The sequence below is a fragment of the Rhinoraja longicauda genome, chromosome 29 (genome assembly GCF_053455715.1).
Source record: "Rhinoraja longicauda isolate Sanriku21f chromosome 29, sRhiLon1.1, whole genome shotgun sequence".
Classification (NCBI taxonomy): domain Eukaryota; kingdom Metazoa; phylum Chordata; class Chondrichthyes; order Rajiformes; family Arhynchobatidae; genus Rhinoraja; species Rhinoraja longicauda.
The window spans coordinates 8,391,830-8,416,044 of record NC_135981.1 but is presented as its reverse complement, the minus strand read 5'-3'; the positions used below and the strand labels follow the sequence as shown (position 1 = coordinate 8,416,044).

The following is a 24,215-nucleotide window of genomic DNA, read 5'->3' as shown; positions in this document are numbered from 1 at the left end:
CTGTAGTCCACGTCCACTCCCCCCTGAAACAGTCTCCCACCTTCGCTCGACCTGGACCCTTGGCGTGACAGCCTCACAATAGGTCCTGTCGAGGAAACTCTCGCATTCCCGGATGGCCCTGAGTTCATCCAACTGCCTCTCCAACTCCACCACACGTCCCTTCAGGAGCTGCACCTGGACAGTTCTTGCAGGTGTAGCTCCCGGGTCCCTGGGGTGTTTAGCATCCACAAGCACGTTGTGGGACCAGAATAACATGGAGCATGTTCATGCCAAGTGGTGGCTTTTTGGCTCAAGGCCACAGTAATCCGGTCCAACAATCCCTATTTCATTTATTAATGACTTAATGGCTTAAATCCCACACCCCAAAGGGACTGTTCAAAGGGAGTTTCTCTCGTTGCTTCAGAACCTTATTTCCGTTCCCCGAGTGCAAGGTTTAGATCTCTGATTGAATGTCGACACTCACCCTGGGTCCAGACTCCCCGGGATCTCCTTTCAGCCCCTGTAACAATACCAAACCTGCGTCAAATGGCACAATCTGGAACACAGTCATGTACTAAAACAAGACAGGGGCCAGCCACAGAGTAGCTCAACGGGTTAGGCAGCATCTCTGGAGAACATGGACAGGCAACGATTCAGATCAGCCAAGGATACAAAGTGCCGGGGCAACTCAGTGAGTCAGGCAGCATCTCTGGAGAACATGGATCAGTGATGTTTTGGGTCATAAATATAGAAACATAGAAAATAGGTGCAGGAGGAGGCCATCTGGCCCTTCGAGCCAGCACCGCCATTCAATGTGATCACGGCTGATCATCCACAATCAGTAACCCGTGCCAGCCTTCTCCTCATACCCCTTGATTCCGCTAGCCCCAAGAGCTCTATCTAACAAGGCCCTTCTTCAGACTGATGTGATGACGTTTCTGATCGAGACCCTTCTTCAGACTGGACCTTCAGACAGACTGCAGACTATTACAATCAGTCGGAAGAAGGGTTCCGACCCAAAACGTCACTTATCCATGATCTCCAGAGATGCGACCTGACCCGCTGAGTTACTCCAGCACTCTGTGCCTTTGTTTGTAAACCAACATCTACAGTTCCTTGTGGCTTTAATTATTGATTATGTTTTTACATTACTGTGCCTGTAAAGCTGCAGCAATTAAAAATGTAATTGTTGCAGTCACACTGCCTACGACATTTAAGCACTCTTGACTTTTGCAATTATGTTTGTACCAAAAGGGTATAAAAAGTCAATGTGTCTGAGCTTGCAGCAATCCGTGTCTGTCTGTGTGGAATGAAGGCCAGTTACATCGACGGATTTAGGTTCCGTCTGGTTCGTTCAAAGTCACAAAAGAGATCAGGGAAGTGAAATAATGCAGATAAAAGGGTATTGCAGATGGTGGAACAGTAAGTGCTGGAACAATTCAGCGGGTTCGACAGCATCTGTGGCGGGAATGGATCGGTGACGTTTCGGGTCAGGATCTTTCTACAACTTGATAGTAGACTTTGGAGACACAGCGTGGAAATAGGCCTTTCAGGCCACCGCGACCGTGCCACGCACAATCACCTGGTACACAAGTATTAGCCTGCACACTGGGGACAATTCACACGTTACAGAAGCCAATTAACCTGGACGTGTTTGGAGTGTGGGAGGAAACTAGAGCACCCGGAGAAAACCCACGTGGTCACAGGAATGAAGGTACAAACTCAGTATGGACAGCGCCCGGGAAATCTGGATCTCTGGCGTTGTATGGCAGCAAATCTACTGCTGTGCGACCGTGACGTCTTACTAGTAGTAGGGGTGAGAAAAGATGGACAAGAGGTGAGGGGTGGGACAGAGGCTGGCAAGTGATAGGTGGGTACATGTGAGGGGGAGGGGGGAGCGGTTTGATTCAAGTGTATGAACGCATCAACACATTTGATGTTGCTGTGGGGTGCAGCATGATCTGTAACCGGTGAGATGGAGGGGATCTCATTAGCGTCGCTGATATGCAGACTGCAGCAGGTGAGGGGACTGCCCTGTCCATATCCGTGACGCCAGCCATCCAGCAGCTCACAACTACTGACCATCGATCCTGGTGGTCCTCGAGGTCCGGGGTACCCTGGCGAGCCCTGGACAGGGGGAGAGGGAAACATGAAAGCTCAGCATCATTTGACACAGAACAACTTGCAGTCAGTCAGCAGGCAAAAAATACATTGGCTGGATTTCAATTGAAGAGACAGAGAGGTGTCCAATCTGGTCAATGCTTGCACTCGGGTAGGAAAGGTGGGAGCTTCACATTCAGAGATTTTTTTTTAGATTTAGAGATACAGCGCGGAAACAGGCCCTTCGGCCCACCGGGTCCGCGCCGCCCAGCGATCCCCGCACACTAACACTATCCTACACACATTAGGGACAATTTTTACATTTGCCCGGCCAATTAACCTACATACCTGTACATCTTTGGAATGTGGGAGGAAACCGAAGATCTCGGGGAAAACCCACGCAGGTCACGGGGAGAACGTACAAACTCCGTACAGACGGCGCCCGTAGTCAAGATCAAACCTGAGTCTCTGGCGCTGCATTCGCTTTAAGGCAGCAATTCTGCCACCGCGCCCCCGTGTTCTCCCTGTTTTCTCCCACAAACTCCAACAATGTACAGATTTGTGGATTAATTGACTTTGGTTAAAAAAAAATTGTAAATTGTCCCTAGTGTGTAGGATAGCGCTAGTGTACGGGGAGAAACAGGTACAGCATGGAAACAGGCCCTTCAGCCCATCCTTTCCCCCAGGGTTGTTGGGGACATGCTGAACTTCCTTCCCTGGAAGGCTCAGGGAATTCGGCACGTCCCCCAGCAACTCTCGACAACTTCTACAGACGCGCTGCAGAAAGCATTTTATCGGGATGCACCAGATCGTGGTTTTGGGAACAGCTCCACCCAAGACCGCAAGAAAGTGCAGAGAATTGTGGACGCAGCCCAGACCATCACACACAAACCAACCTCCCTTCCATTGACTCCACTTACACCTCACGCTGCCTCGGCAAGGCCAGCAGCACAATCAAGGACGAGTCGCACCCTGGCTACTCCCTCTTCTCCCCTCTCCCATCAGGCAAAAGTTATAGAAGTGTGAACACACACGCCTCCAGATTCAGGGACAGTTTCTTCCCAGCTGTTATCAGGCAGCAGAACCATTCTACCACAACTAGAGGGCAGTTCTGAGTGATTATCTACCACATTGGAGAGCCTCCGACTATCTTTGATTGGACTTTACTAGACTTTATCTTGCAACAAATGTTATTCACATTATCCCCATTATTATGTATCTGTGCATTGTGGATAGCTCGGTTGTAATTGTGTATTGGGGTGAAGGAGTCTGTCACTGAAGGAGCTACTCAGTGCAGTGACAGTGTCCTGCATGGGGTGGGAGTCGTTGTCCAGCAGCGATGTTAGCTTTGCCATCATCCTCCTCTCTCCCACCGCCTGCACTGAGTCGAGGGGGCAACCCAGAACAGAGCTGGCCTTCCTGACCAGCTTGTCGAGTCTCTTCCCATCCGACGCTGAGATGCTGCTGCTCCAGCAGACCACTCCATAGAAAATGGCTAATGCAACCACTGTGTTGTAGAAGGTCCTTAGGAGTGCCCCCTGCACTCTAAAGGACCTGAGTCTCCTCAGCAGATAAAGTCTGCTCTGGCCCTTTCTGTATAGCGCATTGGTGTTTTCAGTCCAATTTATTGTTGAGGTGGACACCCAGGTACTTATAAGATTCCACCCTCTCGATGTCCGTTCCCTGGATGTTCACCGGTGTCGGGGGCACCTGGCTGTGCCTGCGGAAATCTACCACCATCTCCCTGGTTTTCCCACGTTGATCCGGAGGCGGTTCCGCTGGCACCAGTCCACAAACTCCTTGACCAGTTCTCTGTACGCCCTGTCCTCGTCGCCCGTGATGAGGCCGACGATGGCAGAGTCGTCAGAGAACTTCTGTAGATAGGAGTCTGCAGAGCTGTGCCTGAAGTCCGAAGTACAGGGTGAACAAGAATGGAGCTAGCGCTGTTCCCTGCGGAACCCCAGTGCTGCAGACCACCCTGTCCGAGACCAGGTCCTTTGTCCTCACACACTGTGGTCAGTTTTATTTATTCTCCCCACATTTTCATCAATTTTCTTTAGATTCTACTAATCGTCTACACACTGAGACGAATGAACATGTCAACCTGCATGGGTTTTTTTTCATATTTAGGTTTTCTAAATTAATGTCTTAGGTGTAGTTTCAGGAACATGGGTTTCAAAACAGGACGCACAAGATTGGTGAGTCATACTGGATACAGGGGCCCTGGTGTGGGGCAAAGCAGGACGCACAAGATTGGTGAGTCATACTGGATACAGGGGCCCTGGTGTGGGGCAAAGCAGGACGCACAAGATTGGTGAGTCATACTGGATACAGGGGCCCTGGTGTGGGGCAAAGCAGGACGCACAAGATTGGTGAGTCATACTGGATACAGGGGCCCTGGTGTGGGGCAAAACAGGACGCACAAGATTGGCGAGTCATACTGGATACAGGGGCCCTGGTGTGGGGCAAAGCAGGACGCACAAGATTGGTGAGTCATACTGGATACAGGGGCCCTGGTGTGGGGCAAAGCAGGACGCACAAGATTGGTGAGTCATACTGGATACAGGGGCCCTGGTGTGGGGCAAAGCAGCCCTAGGTATTACCAGGCAGAGTAGATGGCACCAAATGACAACACAGGTGTTTATTCCTGAGCTGCTGTCTACACGTCAACATTCCTGGAATCAGAGTTCACAGCACCAGAGGGCAAGTCTTGTTGAGGGTTTGTTTATTTTTAATACCGAATCAAAGCTAAAAGTGAAAAGCAAGTTAGACTTTAGTTTAGTTTAGTTTAGTTCAGTTTAGAGACACAGCGCGGAAACAGGCCCTTTGGCCCACCGAATCCTCGCCGACCAGCGATCCCCCCATACACGAGCTGTGTAGAAAAATAACTGCAGGTGCTGGTACAAATCGAAGGTGTCACAAAATGCTGGAGTAACTCAGCGGGTCAGGCAGCATCTAGGAGAGAGGGAATCTCTCCCGAGATGCTGCCTGACCTGCTGAGTTACTCCAGCATTTTATGAATAAATCTAGGAGAGAGGGAATGGGTCTGAAGAAGGGTCTCGACCCCGAAACGTCACCCATCCCCTCTCTCCTAGATGCTGCCTGACCTGCTGAGTTACTCCAGCATTTTGTGATACACTAGCACTATCCTACACATCCTTGGGACAATTTACAATTTTTAACAACGTCAATTAGCATCAAACCTGCATGTCTTGGAATGTGGGGGGAAACTGAAGCACCCAGAGAAAGCCCACACAGTCACAGGGAGAATGTGCAAGCTCCCTTTGGCCCAGTCAGCCGGCACCGAAACAGATTATCTTGACCGCTTATATAATTGGTCTTGGCAGGATCGGTCTGTGATCAAATATATGTTTCTTTAGCCTTCGGAACAGTGACTGCCTTCCAGGTTCCATTCATTGCGTGTGTGATGCATTTGAGAACCTGCACAAGGATTGTATGGTGCATGGTGTCACAGCATCATGACAAGGCCACTCCACCCGTGAAACATGTTCTAACTGTGAGATTCTGCGCGATTCCAAACAAAGTCGTCCATTTCCCCCCTCTATCCCTGCCGACATTTGATCGAGGAAAGTTCTGCAGGATTAAAGCTAACAAGTAACCCAGAATCAGAGGGAGAGCATCCCACAAACACCCATCACGTGTGAACATGCTTCAGAAATTCATACGTCTTTCTTATCTATGAACATAGAGTTTCACAACAAGCAGCACCAAGCTATGTCTCTTACTGAAGATAGACACATAATATTGTATTAAGGATCAGGATCACCAGAACAGGGCAGTGTACAACTGAAGATAGACACAAAATGCTGGTGAACCTCAGGCAGCATCTCTGGAGAAAAAGGATGGGTGACGTTTCGGGTCACAACCCTTCTTCGGACTGAGTCTGATGTTCTTGAGTCTGAAGAAGGTTCCTGACCTGAAACGTCACCTCTCCATTTTTGCCAGAGACGCTGCCTGACCTGCTGAGTTACACCACTGTGATAGCACTTTGCGTCTATCTTTGGTACAAAACCCAGCATCTGCAGCTCATTGTTTCCACAACCTGTCCCTTACCGGTTGTCCTGGACTGCCATCTAAGCCGGGTTGACCGGGAATTCCGACCTCCTCTTCATCCTGAAAAACAAAGCAATGGAACTTACTGCATAAAGGAAGCTGAATGACCATCCTAGTCGGTCCGAAGATAGACACAAAATGCTGGAGTAACTCAGCAGGTCAGGCAGCATCTCAGGAGAGAAGGAATGGGTGACGTTTCGGGTCGCGACCCTTCTTCAGACTGATATCAGGGATCTGCTGCTTGAGTTACTCCAGCATTTTGTGATACCTTCGATTTGAATCAGCATCTGCAAATATCTTCCTCCATCCTAGTCCATCCTGTCCTCACTCCCAACAATCCCAATGTCTCGCCCCGGAACCTCAACTACGGAAATGCCGTCTTCTTCTCAGATCACATTTAAGTTTCATTTTCACTCGTACTCTTCAAAATAATTCCTCTTTCTTTTTACATATTTTTGTTGAAGATACTCCAGGAATTTCTCAACGTTCACCTTTCAGAGATAACTTAATTGTTTTATCTCTTGCACAGCTCCAGGGTCATAAGGCCATAGGGAATAGGAGTAGAAATAGGCCATTTGGCCCATCAAGTTTTCTCCACAATTCAATAATGGCCGATCTATCTCTCCCTCCTAACCACATTCTCCTGCCTTCTCCCCATAAACTCCGACACCTGTACTAATCAAGATACAAAATCATGAGAGGAATAGATATAGTATACAAAAGTGTAAAATTATACAAAATCATGAGAGGAATAGATCGGGTAGAGTCTTTTACCCAGAGTAGGGGAATCGAGGGCCAGAGGACATAGGTTCAAGGTGAAGGGGAAAAGGTTTAATAGGAATCCAAGGGGTAACTTTTTCACACAGAGGGTGTTCGGTGTGTGAAACAAGCTGCCAGAAGAGGTAGTTGAGGCTGGGACTAATCCATCATTTAAGAAACAGTTGGACAGGTACATGGATAGGACAGGTTTGGTGGGTTATGGACCAAGTGCAGGCAAGTGGGACTAAGGTAGCTATGAGCAACACAGTTTGACAGAGATTCCTAAAGTTGCAATTGTCTATTTCAGCATAACTTTAATCTTAGTTTGAATAAAATGACCATTATTTTATTCCTCACATCAATGGCACATTACAGTACAGGCTTTGAGTCTGTTGCATTGAACCAATGACTGGGATGTTGCATTGCAGTACTGCATTGGTGCCTGCTGTATTACATTGCTGGCGAGAGTTGCAATGGGCCTGCTGCATCGCGCATTGATTAGAGTCTGGTGCATTAGAATACAGAGCTCATTACTACCACATAAGCATACAATAAAATCGATGTAGACCTCCAGGTCTATTCTGCCATTCAATGTGGTTTTGGCTGATCTTTTTTAATCTCATGCCACTTTCCTGCACTAACCTCGAATATCTATCAATCCTGGGCTCGACTACATTTTTGATTTGTTTTGGGATTTTAGAGACACAGCGCGGAAACAGGCCCTTCGGCCCACCGGGTCCGCGCCGCCCAGCGATCCCCGCACACTAACACTATCCTACACGCACTAGGGACAATTTTTACATTTTACCCAGCCAATTAACCTACATACCTGTACGTCTTTGGAGTGTGGGAGGAAACCGAAGATCTCGGAGAAAACCCACGCAGGTCACGGGGAGAACGTACAAACTCCGTACAGACGGCGCTCGTAGTCAGGATCGAACCTGAGTCTCAGGCGCTGCATTCGCTGTAAGGCAGCAACTCTACCGCTGCGCCACCGTGCCGCCCATGCCATACACTGAGCGGCTGAGTTGCCACAGCCCTGACAGGTACAAACTTCCAAAGATTCACCATCCTCTCGATGAAGGGATTCCTTCTGTCTTCATCTTGAATGTCGCTTCCCTTGCGTTGAGAATGTGACCTATGTTTCAGGCAGGAGAGCATCACCCTACACCGACCCCCACGAACTCTGCAAAAATGTTGTATGTTTCAACGTGATCACCTCTCATTTTTGTCTCAGCTCAGGTAAGTAAAGGCACAAAAGGACACAAAGTGCTGGAGTCACTCAGCAGGTCAGGCAGCATCTCTGGAGAACATTGTGAAGCAGAATTCACCAAGCGTTTGATTGTTCACCCACTAATAGGGAACGTGAGCTGGGTTTAGACCGTCGTGAGACAGGTTAGTTTTACCCTACTGATGATGTGTTGTTGCAATAGTAATCCTGCTCAGTATGAGAGGAACCGCAGGTTCGGACATTTGGTGTAGGCTTGTATTCACTGGAGTTTAGAAGGATGAGAGGGGATCTTATAGAAACATATAAAATTATAAAAGGACTGGACAAGCTAGATGCAGGAAAAATGTTCTCAATGTTGGGCGAGTCCAGAACTAGGGGCCACAGTCTTAGAGTAAAGGGGAGGCCATTTAAAACTGAGGTGAGAATAAACTTTTTTACCCAGAGAGTTGTGAATTTGTGGAATTCTCTGCCACAGAGGGCAGTGGAAGCCAAATCACTGGATGGATTTAAGAGAGAGTTAGATAGAGCTCTAGGGGCTAGTGGAATCAAGGGATATGGGGAGAAGGCAGGCACGGGGTATTGATTGGGGACGATCAGCCATGGTCACAATGAATGGCGGTGATGGCTCGAAGGGCCGAATGGCCTCCTGCATCTATTTTCTATGTTTCTATGTTAACATGGACATTTCAGGCCAAGGACCTTCTTTAGATTCTTCAGATTCTGAAGAGGGTCTCATAAGTTCATGTCATAGGAGCAGAAGCACAGTATTCGGCCCATCGAGTCCAATCCGCCATTCAATCATAGTTGATCTATCTTTCCCTCTCAACCCCATTCTCATGCCTTCTTCCCATAAACCTTGACACCATTACCAATCAAGTATTGACCCGGAACATCACCTCTCCATGTTCTCCAGGATGCTGCCTGACCCACCGAGTTACTCCAGCACTGTGTGTCCTCTGTGTAGTAACAAGCATCTACAGTTCTGTGTTTCTCCAAGTAAAGACACAACCTTGATTTGATTGAGAGAGGCTTCAACACTGACTGTTGTAGCTGACTGCATGTTGCTCGAGAGTTTCTCTTAGGAGGCAGGAGCTGAGGTATCAGGAGAACATATTCCTAAGAATAAGGGGTAGGCCATTAAGGACTGAGACGAGGAAGAACTTTTTCACCCAGAGAGTTGTGAATCTGTGGAATTCTCTGCCACAGAAGGCAGTGGAGGCCAATTCACTGGATATTTTCAAGAGAGAGTTAGATTTAGCTCTTAGGGCTATCAGAATCAAGGGATATGGGGAGAAAGCAGGAACGGGGTACTGATTTTGGATGATCAGACATGATCATATTGAATGGTGGTGCTGGCTCAAAGGGCTGAATGGCCTACTCCTGCACCTATTTTCTGTTTCTAACACAGAGAGAGGGTACGCTGTGCTTGTTTTACTCTTCACTGAGTTGGCCTGTTTGGCTAATTGTACCATGACACTAATTGCAAAGGTTGCACTTGATGAACTTGCTAAACCCTTAAAGAACCGTGTTGATCATTCCTGCATTGTTCTCCTGTGCTTCAGCTACCTACCTGTCCACCTCATTGGTGACCCTCGGACTATCCTTGATCGTACTTTGCTGGCTTTACCTTGCACTCAATGTATCATGTATCTACACACTGCAAATGGCTCGATTGCAATCCTGTTTTGCCTTTCTGCTGACTGGGTAGCGCGCAACTAAAGCATTTCACTGTGCTGAGGATGAGAGGGAGAGAGAGAGATTTCAGAGTTTACGCATTTTGGGGCCTAAATTTTAGGCTCTAGATAATTTCGGGCGAACTTACGCTTTAAAGGATTTCAGATAGAGTTGAAGAAGGAGAGAGAGAGAGACAGGGACTCACCACGGTTCCAAACCAGCCAGCTGTTTTCTTGGACCCCGGTGGTCCAGGTAGGCCGGGCTGCCCAGGTAGACCGGGTTCTCCAGGTTGACCATGTTCTCCAGGTGGGCCAACAGGACCAGCTGGTCCAACAGGGCCAGGAGAACCTGCCTGACCAACTTCTCCAGACAGACCAGGTTGACCCCAAGCTCCCGTATCGCCCTGCCATTAAATAAATAAAAACAAAAATCAAATGTAGAGCAAAACTGGGGATCACTGCTGCCTCATATCTCTTGTGACCCAGGTATGATCTAGACCTCCGACGAAGCTTGCATGTTCTTCCCAGTGTCTGGCTGGCTTTCTCCAGGGTCCTCCCACATCCCAAAGGCACGCAGTAGGTTATTGGGTGCTGGAAATGATCTCCGGTCTCAGTGAGCAGTAGATGAATCAGAGGGCATGGGCATGTGAGACAGAGTGGGGTTTGGATTGGATTGAAGGAGTTGCTCTGAACGATGGCATAGACCCAGTAGGCTGTAGCCTCCCACTCAGTCTCGACCCAAAACGTCACCCATTCCTTCTCTCCAGAGATGCTGCCTGTCCCGCTGAGTTACTCCAGCATTTTGTGTCTAATTTAGGTCAGGCAGCATCCATGGAAATAGAAACTGAGTTATGTTTTCAGGTCGAAGATCCTTCGTCAGTTCTGGGATTGAGGGGTGGAGCACGTTATCTTTAAGTTAGAGAGGGGTTTGTGAAGGGATGGATAGGACAAAGGGAATACCTCGGATAGGGTGAGGTCAGGCCACCATGGAGATATTGTGTTATTGAAGTTAGCTGTTTGATGGGTTAATGAGGACGATTAGAATGAGATCACAACTGTAGCCTAAATGACAATGTACTGTGACCGGACTCGATTTAATTTAGCCCTCTCTCCACCTTCACCTCCCATTGAGAAGGAAGCTTTAAGCTGAACAGAGTGCAGAGAGATTTACAAGAATGTTGCCAGGGCTCGAGGCCCTGAGCTTTCAAGAGAGGTTAAGACTTTATTCCTTGTATTACACAAGGCCGAGTGGTGATCTTATAAAAGTGTATAAAATCATGAGGGGAATAGATAGGGTGAAAGCACAGTGTCTGTTTTCCCCCAGAGTCGGGGAATCAAGAACTAGATCAATAGGTTTAAATTGAGAGGGGAAAGGTTTAATAGGAACCTGAGGGACAATTTATTTTCACAGAGTGGGTATATGGAACGAGCTGCCAGCGCAAGTAGCTGAGCCAGGTACGATACCAACATTTAGCAGACATTTGGACAGGTACATAGATAGGAAAGGTGTAAAGGTATATGGGCCAAGCACGGGAAATTAGGATTCATTTAGAAGGAACATCTTGGTTGGCTTGTCCATGTTCGGCTGAAGGGACTGTTTCTGTGCCATATGATTCTATGATTCAATGACTCGAAGAAATATTTGCAAAATGTCAATCTAACAGAATCCCCAAGAAGTCACTTATTTCACAAAATGCTGGAGTAACTCAGCAGGTCAGGCAGAATCTCAGGAGAGAAGGAATGGGTGACGTTTCGGGTCGAGACCCTTCTTCAGGCTGATGTCAGGGGGGGCGGGACAAAGGAAGGTTATAGGTGGAGACAGGAAGATAGAGGGAGAACTGGGAAGGGGGAGGGGAAGAGAGGGACAGAGGAACTATCTAAAGTTGTACATTTTTTTTTTTTATTACTTTATTTTTATTATTTTTTTTTTTACATACATACAAACACAAACTAAACAAACATAGGAGATGCATATTGAATGTAAATACCCTTACTTTAAGTTCCCAAAAACGGAAGAGACTCGAGTCCCGGCATTGCCTGTATTAATAATGACCATCTTTTATCAAACATGTCTGTTGTCAACTGTAACCTTGCTGTGATTTTTTCCATTATATACACATTTTTTACCCTATCTCTCCATTGCATTATGCTTGGAGGCTGTGGTTTCAACCACGAAGTTGTTATCGTCTTCTTTGCTATCAGCAGCAGGATTGTCAGTAAATGTTTCGAACTCTTATCTGTCATACTGTCAGGAATTATACCCAAAATGTAAAGTGCTGGTTCCAGAGGGAAGTTAATGCCCATAATCTGTTTAATTTCCTTTTGAATATTCTTCCAGAAATCCTGTATTTTTGGGCAATCCCAGAATATATGAGTGGAGTCCCCAACTTCTCCACACTCCCTCCAACATAAATCAGTTGTATTACTATATTTCGATGTAATGAATGGAGTATAAAAGTACATTTTGACACAGATATTTCTTCTTCCCCAAGAAGTCACAGTCAAAGAGTGAAACTAGGCCGAGTAAGCAGTGACTAAATGCAAAATGTGTCGGGGTTAGGGTTGCCAACTGTCCCATGTAAGCCGGGACATCCCGTATTTTGGGCTAAATTGGTTTGTCCTGTCCTTGTCCCGTATTAGGCTCGGGAGGCGCTGTAGGCCCGGACACTGTAGGCCCGGACACTGTAGGCCCGGACACTGTAGGCCCGGACACTGTAGGCCCGGACACTGTAGGCCCGGACACTGTAGGCCCGGACACTGTAGGCCCGGACACTGTAGGCCCGGACACTGTAGGCCCGGACACTGTAGGCCCGGACACTGTAGGTCCAGACAGTGTAGGCCCGGACACTATAGGCCCGGACACTGTAGGTCCAGGCAGTGTAGGCCCGGACACTATAGGCCCGGACACTGTAGGTCCAGACAGTGTAGGCCCGGACAGTGTAAGTCTGGATGCCCGGGCGCCGCCTAACGGAGGTTGTGTAGCAACCTGCCTACCGGCACGAGCGGCCGCCATTGGTGAAGCGGGAGCACGTGGCCGCTGGCTGGGTGAGGTCACGTGGGGCGCGGGGCGTCACCTTGTCCCTTATTTGGGAGTGAGAGAGTTGGCATCCCTAGTCGGGGGTCTCGACCCGAAACGTCACCCTGGCAGGGCCTTCATAAACACTACTGCTGTATCTGCCTCCACCAGCACCACCTCTGGGCAGCAGGTTCCAGGCACCCGCCACCCTTGGTGTAAAAAACATCCCACACATCGCCTTTAAACTTTGACCCTCTTGCCTGAAAGCTACGTCCTCCAGTCTTTGACATTTCCAGGCTGGGAAAAAGGTTCTAACAGTCTACCCTATCTATGCCTCTTGTAATTTTAGATACTTCTGTCAGAGAAAACAACCCTCGCTTTTCCACCTTCTACATGTAGCTAATACCCTCTAATGCAGGCTCTCCAAAGCCTCCACATCCTCCCTGTAACGAGGTGGATAGAATTGCATGTAATACTCCAAACGCGGCCTAACCAAACCTCTTGTTACAATTTGGCCAAATTTGCAACAAGATTTTCACTGAGTGTAAAGTGTAGCTTCGTTGGACTGACTTCCCAGATCTGATGGACAAAGTTTTGCCATTATCCCGAAATCCTGCAGTCTTTTCCATACCTTTGGCCCTGCAGGTCCCGGCTTCACTGGACAGGTACACGGACCCACTTCATCCTGGAAGATAACGCAGTTTAGAATTGTGTCGGATTATATCCGTTTGCTTGCTGTTTGCAAAAAATTTAAAGCTTTCAGACTCAATAAGAGCGCACATGAATCAAGTCAACCCATCAGTTATGTGCAACTGGTAGGCACTTCTGTTACGATGAGAGACTTATCTTTATGAAACTGCAAGTCCCACGGACAATGCAAACACATCGGCCACCCTGCTCCTGAAAGTTGAGTTCAGTATGATGGCTCGGTTTAGTTTATTGTCACGTGTACCGGGGTACAGTGAAAAGCTTTCATTGCCTGCTAACCAGCCAGCGGACTTGTATCTGTATCTTGTACCTGACTTGGTCCTTGACCAAGCATGGGTGAAAGGGCCATGTAGATCATTCTCAGCAAGGTAGACACAAAAAGCTGGTGTAACTCAGCGGGACAGGCAGCATCTCTGGAGAGAAGGGATGGGTGACGTTTCGGGTCGAGAGCCTTCTTCAGACTTCAGTCTGAAGAAACATAGAAACATAGAAACATAGAAAATAGGTGCAGGAGTAGGCCATTCGGCCCTTCTGGCCTACACCACCATTCAATATGATCATGGCTGATCATCCAACTCAGTATCTCGTACCTGCCTTCTCTCCATACCCCCTGATCCCTTTAGCCACAAGGGCCACATCTAACTCCCTCTTAAATATAGCCAATGAACTGACCTCAACTACCTTCTGTGGCAGAGAATTCCACAGATTCACCACTCTCCGTGTGAAAAAAACCGTTCTCATCTCGGTCCTAAAAGACTTCCCCCTTATCCTTAAACTGTGACCCCTTGTTCTGGACTTCCCCATCATCGGGAACAATCTTCCTGCATCTAGCCTGTCCAACCCCTTAAGAATTTTGTAAGTTTCTATAAGGTCCCCCCTCAATCTTCTAAATTCCAGCGAGTACAAGCCGAGTCTATCCAGTCTTTCTTCATATGAAAGTCCTGCCATCCCAGGAATCAATCTGGTGAACCTTCTCTGTACTCCCTCTATGGCAAGAAGGGTCTCGACCCGAAACGTCACCCATCCCTTCTCTCCAGAGATGCTGCCTGTCCCGCTGAGTTACTCCATCTTTTTTGTGTCTATCTTCGGTTTAAACCAGCATCTGCAGTTCCTTCTTACAAATCTCAGCAAGGTAACAGGCGTGGAATAGATTGATTGTCCTCAACTAGGGAAAGGGGGAGAAATACCAATCTGGTACTTACTTGCGACGTTATCCCCCAAGGCGAGGCCATTGCATAGCAGCATGAGTACAGGCCCCCTCGTCCACGTCCCTGAATGTGAATTGGGAACTCGGACTCCAGAGTCTGATCCACATTCCCACTCCGGGGGAGATGGGTGTTATTTCCCATCCATCCAGTTAGACGGGATGGGGAATCAATGCCTGTAATGGTACCACTGCAGCAGGGGCAATGGCCCAGTGACGCAGGGGTGAAGGGAGAGAATGAAGCTGGAGGAGGGAACAGGTTGACCCAGATCTTGCCTGACATGTTAAAGCTGGAGGCTAGATAGAGGCTCTGCCACTGCTGGACATTCAAAGCAAATCCCCCACTTCCTTTCACCTTGTCTCCTTTCGACATGGCCCCCTTGTCTTCAGTCTTCAATCCAGGTTCGGTGGCGTCTTCCACATCTATCAAATAAATTATTTTCCGACAATGATTTTCACTCGTAGACCCAATCTGTATGCAATCCTTCCTCATCTTCCTCTCATTTCATTCTATATATTTTAAAATATATCCTAAATATTCTTGTCACTTTTCTCTCTTGGATGTGGGGTCATTGACAACGATGGTATTCATTGGTGTTGGCTTGTGATTCTCATGTGTATGGAGATGTTTTGCGCACTATCCAGGCAGATCAAACCATACATGAGTGCAACGGCTGTGTACTCCGGCAGGTGGGACTAGCGTAGACGGGGAATGTTGGTTGGTGTGCACAGATTGGGCCAAAGGGCCTGTTTCCGTGCCGTCTGCCTCTCTGGCCCCACAACAAGTTGTGCAAAAAGACGGAAGAAAATGGAGTTACACCTTTGGAGAAAGATCGTCAGATCATAAGTGATAGGAGCAGAATTAGGCCATTCGGCCCATCAGGTCTGTTCCTCCACTCAATCATGGCTGATCTATCTCTCCCTCCTAATCCCATTCTCCTGCCTTCTCCCCATAACCCCTGACACCCGTACTAATCAAGAAACAGTTTAGATAAAAAAGGTGCAATACTTAAAAGTTTTATAAATAGGAAAATGTTAACAATTTTTTTAAGTGGTATTTTATTTACTGATGTATATACATCAGTTTAAAATGGTTTCTGACTTGGCTATTCAATTAAAAAAATGTCACTGTAAACAGACCTTATGGAAATTTCTTTTAATTGCGACACACACACACACACACACAGAATGGCTTCACGGCACACCGTGGTGCCAAGGCACACCGTTTGGGAACGACCGGTCTGTGTGGTGAAGGCAATTTGTTTTGACCATGTGTGATCACCTGACAGTATGATGAATATCACATTGATCACATTGAATGGCGGTGCTGGCTCGAAGGGCCAAATGGCCTACTCCTGCACCTATTGTCTATACACTGTGTGAGAGCTGGAATAAAAGTTATGCTGATAGAGCTTCCGTTTCATCTGTCACTAAATGGAAAGGGTACAGAGGAGATTTACTAGAATGTTGCCTGGGTTTCAGCACTTAGGCTACAGAGAGAGGTTGAACAGGTTGGGTCTTTATTCTTTGGAGCGTAGAAGGTTGAGGGGGGACTTGATAGAGGTTTTTAAAATTTTGAGAGGGACGGACAGAGTTGACGTGGGTAGGCTTTTCCCTTTGAGAGTGGGGCAGATTCCAACAAGGGGACATAGCTTCAGAATTGAGGGACAAAGGTTTAGGGGTAACATGAGGGGAACTTCTTTACTCAGAGGGTTGTGGCTGTATGGAATGGGCTTCCGGTGGAAGTGGTGGAGGCTGGCTCGATTTTATTATTTAAGAGTAAATTGGATAGGTATATGGATAGGAGGGGATTGGAGGGTTATGGTCTGAGTGCAGGTAGATGAGACTAGGTCAGGGAGAATGGTCGGCGTGGACTGGTAGGGCCGGACAGGCCTGTTTCCATGCTGTAGTTGTTATATGTTGTTATATGTTAAACTCCCCTTCACCCGCTGAGTTACTCCTGCATTTTGTGATACCATCACCTTGACAGTGGTTACTTTGGGTTAAACACCACAGTTCTGTCAGATAGACTCAAAACGCCAAAGTAACTCAGCGGGTCAGACAGCATCTCTGAAGAAAAGGAATAGGTGACGTTTCGGGTCAGGACCCTCCTTCAAAAAGCCAAAACGTCACCCATTCCTTTTCTTCAGAGATGCTGTCTGACCCGCTGAGTTACTCCAGCTCTTTTGTGTCTACCTACGGTTTAAACCAGCACCTGCAGTTCCTTCCTACTCAGTTCTTTCAGCGTTTGTACATTCACTCACTCCTGCTCGCAATGCCGTTGTTTGTGGTCTTCAGGGAACCTTTCAGTGAGGACTACCTGGTGGTTTTGAATGTGATGGAGATCTGATCTCACCTTTGGTGGGAAGGCTTGTGGTCAAGTCGTCTCCTGAGCTCACCAGGAATGTCTCATCGGGTGTCACTTCTGATAAACTGAAGGTGGTCTGTGAAAACATGCAAGAACTGAAAGAGCAAGCGGAGATTTCCACCCAGATCCGAGGACTCTTTGATACGTACAAAATAGCTTCACCAATAAAGGAACTTTATCCTGACTCCCAATTCTGCTTGATCCTCAAGGCATTGAGCCAGTGGAATAGTTTCTGTTTAAGTATTCATTACAGTTCATAATACACAAAGCATTTAGACAGGTAAATGGATAGGGCAGGTTTGGAGGGATATGGACCAAACGCAGGCAGGTGGGACTAGTGGAGATGGGACGTGTTGGCCGGTGTGGGCAAGTTGGGCTGAAGGACCTGCTTCCACGCTGTATCACTCCATGACTGTGACAGGATGTCGTTATGTTTGCATGTTGGACTTGGCTTTTGACGTTTATTTTCATTGACTTCCATGGAACTGGATTTCAGAATGAGGTCAATGTTCACACGATCGCTCCCCATTGGTTCCTGCTGTGGACATTTGGTCAGCACTGCAGATTTTTCTGTTTCTATTTAATTGGTTTTCCAGAGATTAACTTCGCTGCCAAAGAGATTAATCGGCGCATCAGCTTCTTATTACCAGTGAGATCTAACTGTGCACAAAATAGCTGTATTCAATCATTCATTGTGTGCGATTTGGTACAAGGTCTTCTGCTCAGTCCCATGGGCACCTGTTGTAATTGAGTAACGATTGAAATAACCATGTAAAAAGTACTTGAGTTCTTTCCACAAATCATTCCAATTTGCCTTCCATGAAGCCTACATGTATTCCACTTCATATCACCCTTTGAATTGACTACATGGAACAAAGAGAGTCGTGTGCTACATCACGTATCTGGTGCCTGCAAAAGGGAACAAGTTTCAACTTTGTGATATCTTGTTGTGTCTCGTGTTATGCAATCCAATAGGTTTTAGCCCAAGTTTCACAAAGGCGTGAGAAAGGTTTCTGGCTTTCTCAACCATCCATGCCACTTCAAAGTCTTTTTCTGTTTCCTTCCTCCCTGTAATGTTCCTTTTCTTATTTTCTGCCAGTTTTCCATTCACACTATTTACCTTGAAATTTCATGATCCAAGGGTCCAGAACTAATTCCCCTCACTACTTTACGCTGAGTTTCTGAACTGAAGTCACTGATGTGAACTATAAATGTCAGGTGTTCTGCAACGCCTAGCCTTGCAACACTCCCACAGTAAAACCCATCATCCCTTCCCATCTTTGACTTAATTTCTGGTCTATCCGTGGAATTAATTCCTGGCCTATTCTGTCCAACCTATGCAACCCTGTCCATGTACCTGTTTAAATGACTTTTAAATACGCCCAGCTCTACAACTTCCTCTGGCAGCTTGTTTTTGTATATATGAAACACCCCTGTGTGAAAACAATGCCCCTCGGGTCTTTTTAAATGTTCCCCTCTCACTTTAAACCCATGCCCTCTAGTTCTGGACTCCTCTACAGTGTGAAGATCACTCAAGAACACACTATGCGCTCATGATTTTGTATACCTCTCTGAGGCCACCCCTCATTCTCCTAAAGCTCTTGAGAAGAAAGTCCCAGCCTCTCCAACCTCTCCTTATAACTCAAGCCCTGCTGCACACATCCTTCCCTCTCCCTCCCCCAAATGGAGTGCCAAACCCAGTGTGGAGGTCAACCTAACTCCTCTCTTTATTCTCTCATCTTATGCCAAGCCCTCATTGAACTGGTGAAGGTAAAAGCCCCAGGGAGACCTTGCCAATGTCCCCAATCCCTGGGCAATAACCTTCTCCTCATCTGGTATCAATACCTTGCTGCTGTTTACCGGAAGGTTGCACGGTCTCTCAAGAGGTTAAACCTACATCAAAGTTACAGGAGATTTAATAGAGATTTTACAATAATCAATAAATTAAAACCAACACCCTCTCCCCCCCCCCCCCCCCACCCCCAAATGTTATAAAACCCACCCATGAAGAGAAGAAACGTGGCCAGTTTAAACATTCTCCACTTACCGACTGTGATGGGATGAATTCAAAGTCTGGATCTGTAACCTCCGATTGTCCAAAGGCCTGTGGATGGAAGGCTCCAATCAGTCAAACTCTGAACAAAGAAGCAGGCCATTGCTGGCCCTGTGCAGAGCGGCATTGACTGATTCCTGGAATGGGCGGGTTGTCTTAAGAGGAAACGTTGGACAGGGTGGACTTGTATCCACCCATCTTGGAGTTTACAAGAGCAAGGGAGGTCTCGATTGAGACCTGATCCTGATCCAAGATCCCGAGGGGACCTCACCCGGTACATCCAGAGAAGATGTTTCCTCCTGCGTGGAATCTAGATCTAGAGTTACTGTTTAAAGCTAACGGGTCTAAATAAGACAGAAATAAGGTCAATTGTTTCTCTCGGAGGTTTGTGAGACTTTCTCTTCCACGAAGGGAGATGGAAGGATATCTCTGAATATCTTCCAGTTAGAGGTGCATACTTGTTAAGAAGGCAATTGAAAGTTTACTGGGATGGGGGGGCGGGTGGAGTTCAGAGATAAGGGTTGCAATCAGATTATCCACAGTCCATTTCTGCACCACTTCCCAGAATATCCCCACTGGTAATTACATTCATGATTCCTGCCCATGTAGATTCTGTAATGAATTAGCTATACTTAATATCAATAGCAACGATAACAATAACAACAACAATAATAATAACTATAATAACTATAATTAAAATGACAATAATTAATAATGACAATAATTATCATGACAATAATTATAACGACAATAATTATAACGACAATAATTATAATAATAATAATAATAATAATAATAATAATAATAATAATAATAATAATAATAATAATAATAATAATAATAATAATAATAATAATAATAATAATAATAATAATAATAATAATAATAATAATAATAATAATAATAATAATAATAATAATAATAATAATAATAATAATAATAATAATAATAATAATAATAATAATAATAATAATAATAATAATAATAATAATAATAATAATGATGTAACATTGCAGTGCCCTGATATAAAATATACACTAAATAATAGTAACATATTGTATATCATGGCACCACAGTATTAGATTCAATAACAAGCTGCTGTTCATACACCATCCTGGAAAGTTTCCAGTCAGGTTTCAGAGCCCACCACAGCACAGTCTGCCTTGTTGAAGGTACACAACGACCTGCTTCTCGCCATCGACACCGGCGACTGTGCAATCCTGCTCCTTCTCGACCTCAGCGCAGCGTTCGATACAGTGGACCACACCATCCTTATTGACCGTCTCCGGTACGCGGTTGGCATTGATGGCACTGCCCTGAGCTGGTTCGCTTCGTACCTCAAAGATAGGAGTTTCGCCATCAACATAGGCAGTTATTCCTCTGCTCCAGCTAGCCTCTCCTGCGGAGTTCCACAAGGCTCCATCCTAGGCCCCATTCTCTTCTCTCTATACATGCTCCCCCTTGGCCAAATCATTCAAAGGCACGGCATTTCTTTCCACTGCTATGCCGATGACACTCAGCTTTACCTCCCCCTGAAACCCAACAACCAGTCAAATTTAAACAGCCTCTTACACTGCCTTGAGGACATAAAATGTTGGATGGCACAGAACTTCCTCCAATTAAATGAGAGCAAGTCTGAGGTCATCCTATTCGGCCCCCCCGACTCCATCAAATCGATAACAGGCAGTCTTGGAAGTCTATCCTGCCTAGTCAAACCGCATGTCAAAAACCTCGGCATGATATTTGACTCTGCATTAAAATTTGATAAGCAAGTCAACTCTGTGGTAAAAGCCAGCTTCTTCCAACTTTGAACCATAGCTAAAATCAAACCTTTCCTCCAATTCGACGACACAGAAAAAATCATTCACGCTTTCATTTCCTCCCGCCTAGACTACTGCAACTCCCTATACACTGGGATCAGCCAATCTTCCCTGTCCCGCCTGCAACTGGTCCAAAACGCCGCAGCGAGACTCCTGACGGGAACCCGTAAAAGGGACCACATCACCCCGATTCTGGCCTCTCTCCACTGGCTCCCTGTACAGTACAGAATCAACTTCAAGCTCCTCCTATTCACGTATAAAGCCCTAAATGGACATTCCCCCCCCCCCCCCCTACATCAAAAATCTTCTAACCCCCCTCTCTAACTCCAGGTCCCTCAGGTCGGCCGACTTGGGGCTACTCACTATCCCGCGGTCTAGGCTTAAGCTCAGGGGTGACCGCGCTTTTGCGGTTGCAGCTCCTAGACTGTGGAACAGCATCCCTCTCCCCATCAGAACTGCCCCCTCCATCGACTCCTTTAAGTCCAGGCTCAAAACCTATTTCTACTCCCTAGCGTTTGAGGCTCATTGAGGAGGCGCTGTGAACTGTTTGCGTGCTACTGTATGTTTCACTTTTTCCTTAGTACCCAATCAGATGTGCAGCACTTTGGTCAACGTGGGTTGTTTTTAAATGTGCTATACAAATAAAATTGACTTGACTTGACTTGATATAAAACAACATGTTTAGGTCTAGACATCCCCCCTGTCCGTGTGATCTTTTAGCGCTACAGTATTACCTAGCCCTGACTCCATTTTAGCATCCATTGCTCAAGTCATACACCTGGACCAGGCTGGATGGTAAATGACGTCGCTCTAAAACGTGTCCTTTCCCGGGGCGTGGGAGAGTCCAGTCCTGACCTGCCACATGGGTGGACATGACCTGAGGGATTGAGTCTAACCTCCAGTGCCACCCCATCGCCAACCCGTACCGTGGACACGTCTTCACTGTCCTCATCGTCCACCGCGCCGTCATCGCAGTCCACGTTCTCCACTCTCTCCCCGTCCTCAGGGTTCGGTGTGATGGACAAGTGTTGAAGGGCTCCCTGAAACACAAACCAGCAAAGGGGCTTTGGAGTCAGTCGGAGGAGCAGGGAATGTTTTGTCGCGTCACGATGGCACCGAATTGGCATGACACGGAAGGAGGTCATCAAGTCAGACGGGTCTCCTTGGACAGTGGTCCCATCTGTCCCATCCCCCACAGCTCTCTGATTAGTTCAGCTTAGTTTAGAGATATAGCGCGGAAACAGGCCCTTCGGCCCACCGAGTCCGTGCTGAGGGCGGCACGGTAGCGCAGCGGTAGAGTTGCTGCTTTACAGCGAATGCAGCGCCAGAGACTCAGGTTCGATCCTGACTACGGGTGCTGCACTGTAAGGAGTTTGTACGTTCTCCCCGTGACCTGCGTGGGTTTTCTCCGAGATCTTCGGTTTCCTCCCACACTCCAAAGACGTACAGGTATGTAGGTTAATTGGCTGGGTAAAATGTAAAAATTGTCCCTAGTGGGTGTAGGATAGTGTTAATGTACGGGGATCGCTGGGCGGCACGGACTTGGTGGGCCAAAAAGGCCTGTTTCCGGCTGTATATATATGATATGATATGACCCGCGATCCCCACACATTAGCACTACCCTACACACACCAGGGACAACTTTTTTTCTCGAAAGCTTTGGAGTGTGGGAGGAAACCGAAGATTTGGGAGAAAACCCACGCGGGCCACGGGAAGAACGTACAAACTCAGTACAAACAAGCACCCATAGTCAGGATCGAACCCTGGCCTCTGGCGCTGAAAACGCTGTTGGTCAGCAACTCTACCGCTGCGCCACAGTGCCGTCCTCTGATTATTCTCTCCGTCGGATTGCTGACTTATTCTGCTTCCACCACCCTTGCAAGCAGTGAATTCCAGATTCTAACAACTCTCTATGTGAAGAAAATCAAGCACATTCCCTTTGTAATGGCGGCATGGTGGCGTAGCAGTAGAGTTGCTGCCTTACCGCGCCAGAGACCCGGGTTCGATCCTGACTTTGGGTTCTGTCTGTACGGAGTTTGTACGTTCTCCCCGTGACCATGTGGGTTTTCTCCAGGTGTTCCAGTTTCCTCCCACACTCCAAAGACGTACAGGTTTCTAGGTTAATTGGCTTTGGTTAAATTGTGAATTTATAATCCTATTATAAAAAAATGTTTTTATGTACCTTGTGTAGGAGGAACTGCAGATGCAGGCTATACACCAGATAGACACAAAATGCTGGAGTAACTCAGCGGGACAAGCAACATCTCTGGAGAGAGGGAATGGGTGATGTTTTGGGTCGAGACCCTTCTTCAGACTGTCGGGGAAATGCCTCCTTGTCACCTTCCCCTCAGCTAACAATGAACCATTCTACATTTCCTTATCAATGTTTGCTTTGATCTGTTGTTTTCACACCTTGCCCTTCCATCTCTAAACTCCCTCTCCCCTGACAGCCCAGAGAGTTGTGAATTTGTGGAATTCTCTGCCTCAGAAGGCAGTGGAGGCCAATTCACTGGATGCATTCAAAAGAGTTAGATAGAGCTCTTAGGGCTAGTGGAATCAAGGGATATGGGGGGAGAAGGCAGGAACGGGGTACTGATTGTGGATGATCAGCCATGATCACATTGAACGGCCGAATGGCCTACTCCTGCACCTATTTTCTATGTTTCTATGTACCATTATGCAGTTTAATTTTACAAAGTATTGAACTGTGAATATAAAGTAATTCAATAGTGTACAATGGTGTAAATGATTTACTGGGTGCTCCTTGTAAGGGCAATTAGGAATGTGATTGGGAATGAGCTTGTTTGCTCGTGACGTAGATTCCTAGGACTAATAAAACATTAAATGTCAATGCCTCCAATATGTGCCAAATATTGTCTGCCGCGGTGACCCGGGTTCTATAAAACCACAAATTCACATAATGAAAGTGTGCTGACATTTAAACATGTATTGATTCAGATAGCAGATTGAATACTCCCAATGTTTAAGTCATGGAGTGATAAAGCATGGAAACAGGCCCTTCGGCCCAACTTGCCCACACCGGCTAACATGTCCCATCTACACTAGTCCCACCTGCGTGCATTTGGCCCATATCCCTCCAAACCTGTCCTATCCATGTACCTGTCAAAGTGTTTCTTAAACGTTGGGATAGTCCCTGCCTCAACTACCACCTCGTTCCATGCACCCACCACCATTTGTGAAGAAAAGTTACCCCTCAGATTCCTATTAAA

The 24,215-nt window shown here is 46.9% G+C and overlaps 1 protein-coding gene across 1 annotated transcript in view; it reads right to left on the bottom strand.

Annotated features, from left to right (window-relative positions):
* LOC144607516 (uncharacterized) overlaps nt 1–24,215 on the bottom strand; it is an 88,479-nt gene that overhangs the window by 36,490 nt on the left and 27,774 nt on the right. Inside the window, exons 4-12 of the mRNA XM_078424412.1 lie at nt 21,912–22,025; nt 19,160–19,216; nt 17,101–17,188; nt 15,100–15,167; nt 13,464–13,517; nt 10,023–10,220; nt 6,154–6,213; nt 2,062–2,106; nt 464–499 (exon numbers count right to left, since the gene is read on the bottom strand). Of these exons, the coding sequence (XP_078280538.1) occupies nt 464–499; nt 2,062–2,106; nt 6,154–6,213; nt 10,023–10,220; nt 13,464–13,517; nt 15,100–15,167; nt 17,101–17,188; nt 19,160–19,216; nt 21,912–22,025 (720 nt within the window). The remainder of the gene's footprint in view (nt 1–463; nt 500–2,061; nt 2,107–6,153; nt 6,214–10,022; nt 10,221–13,463; nt 13,518–15,099; nt 15,168–17,100; nt 17,189–19,159; nt 19,217–21,911; nt 22,026–24,215) is intronic.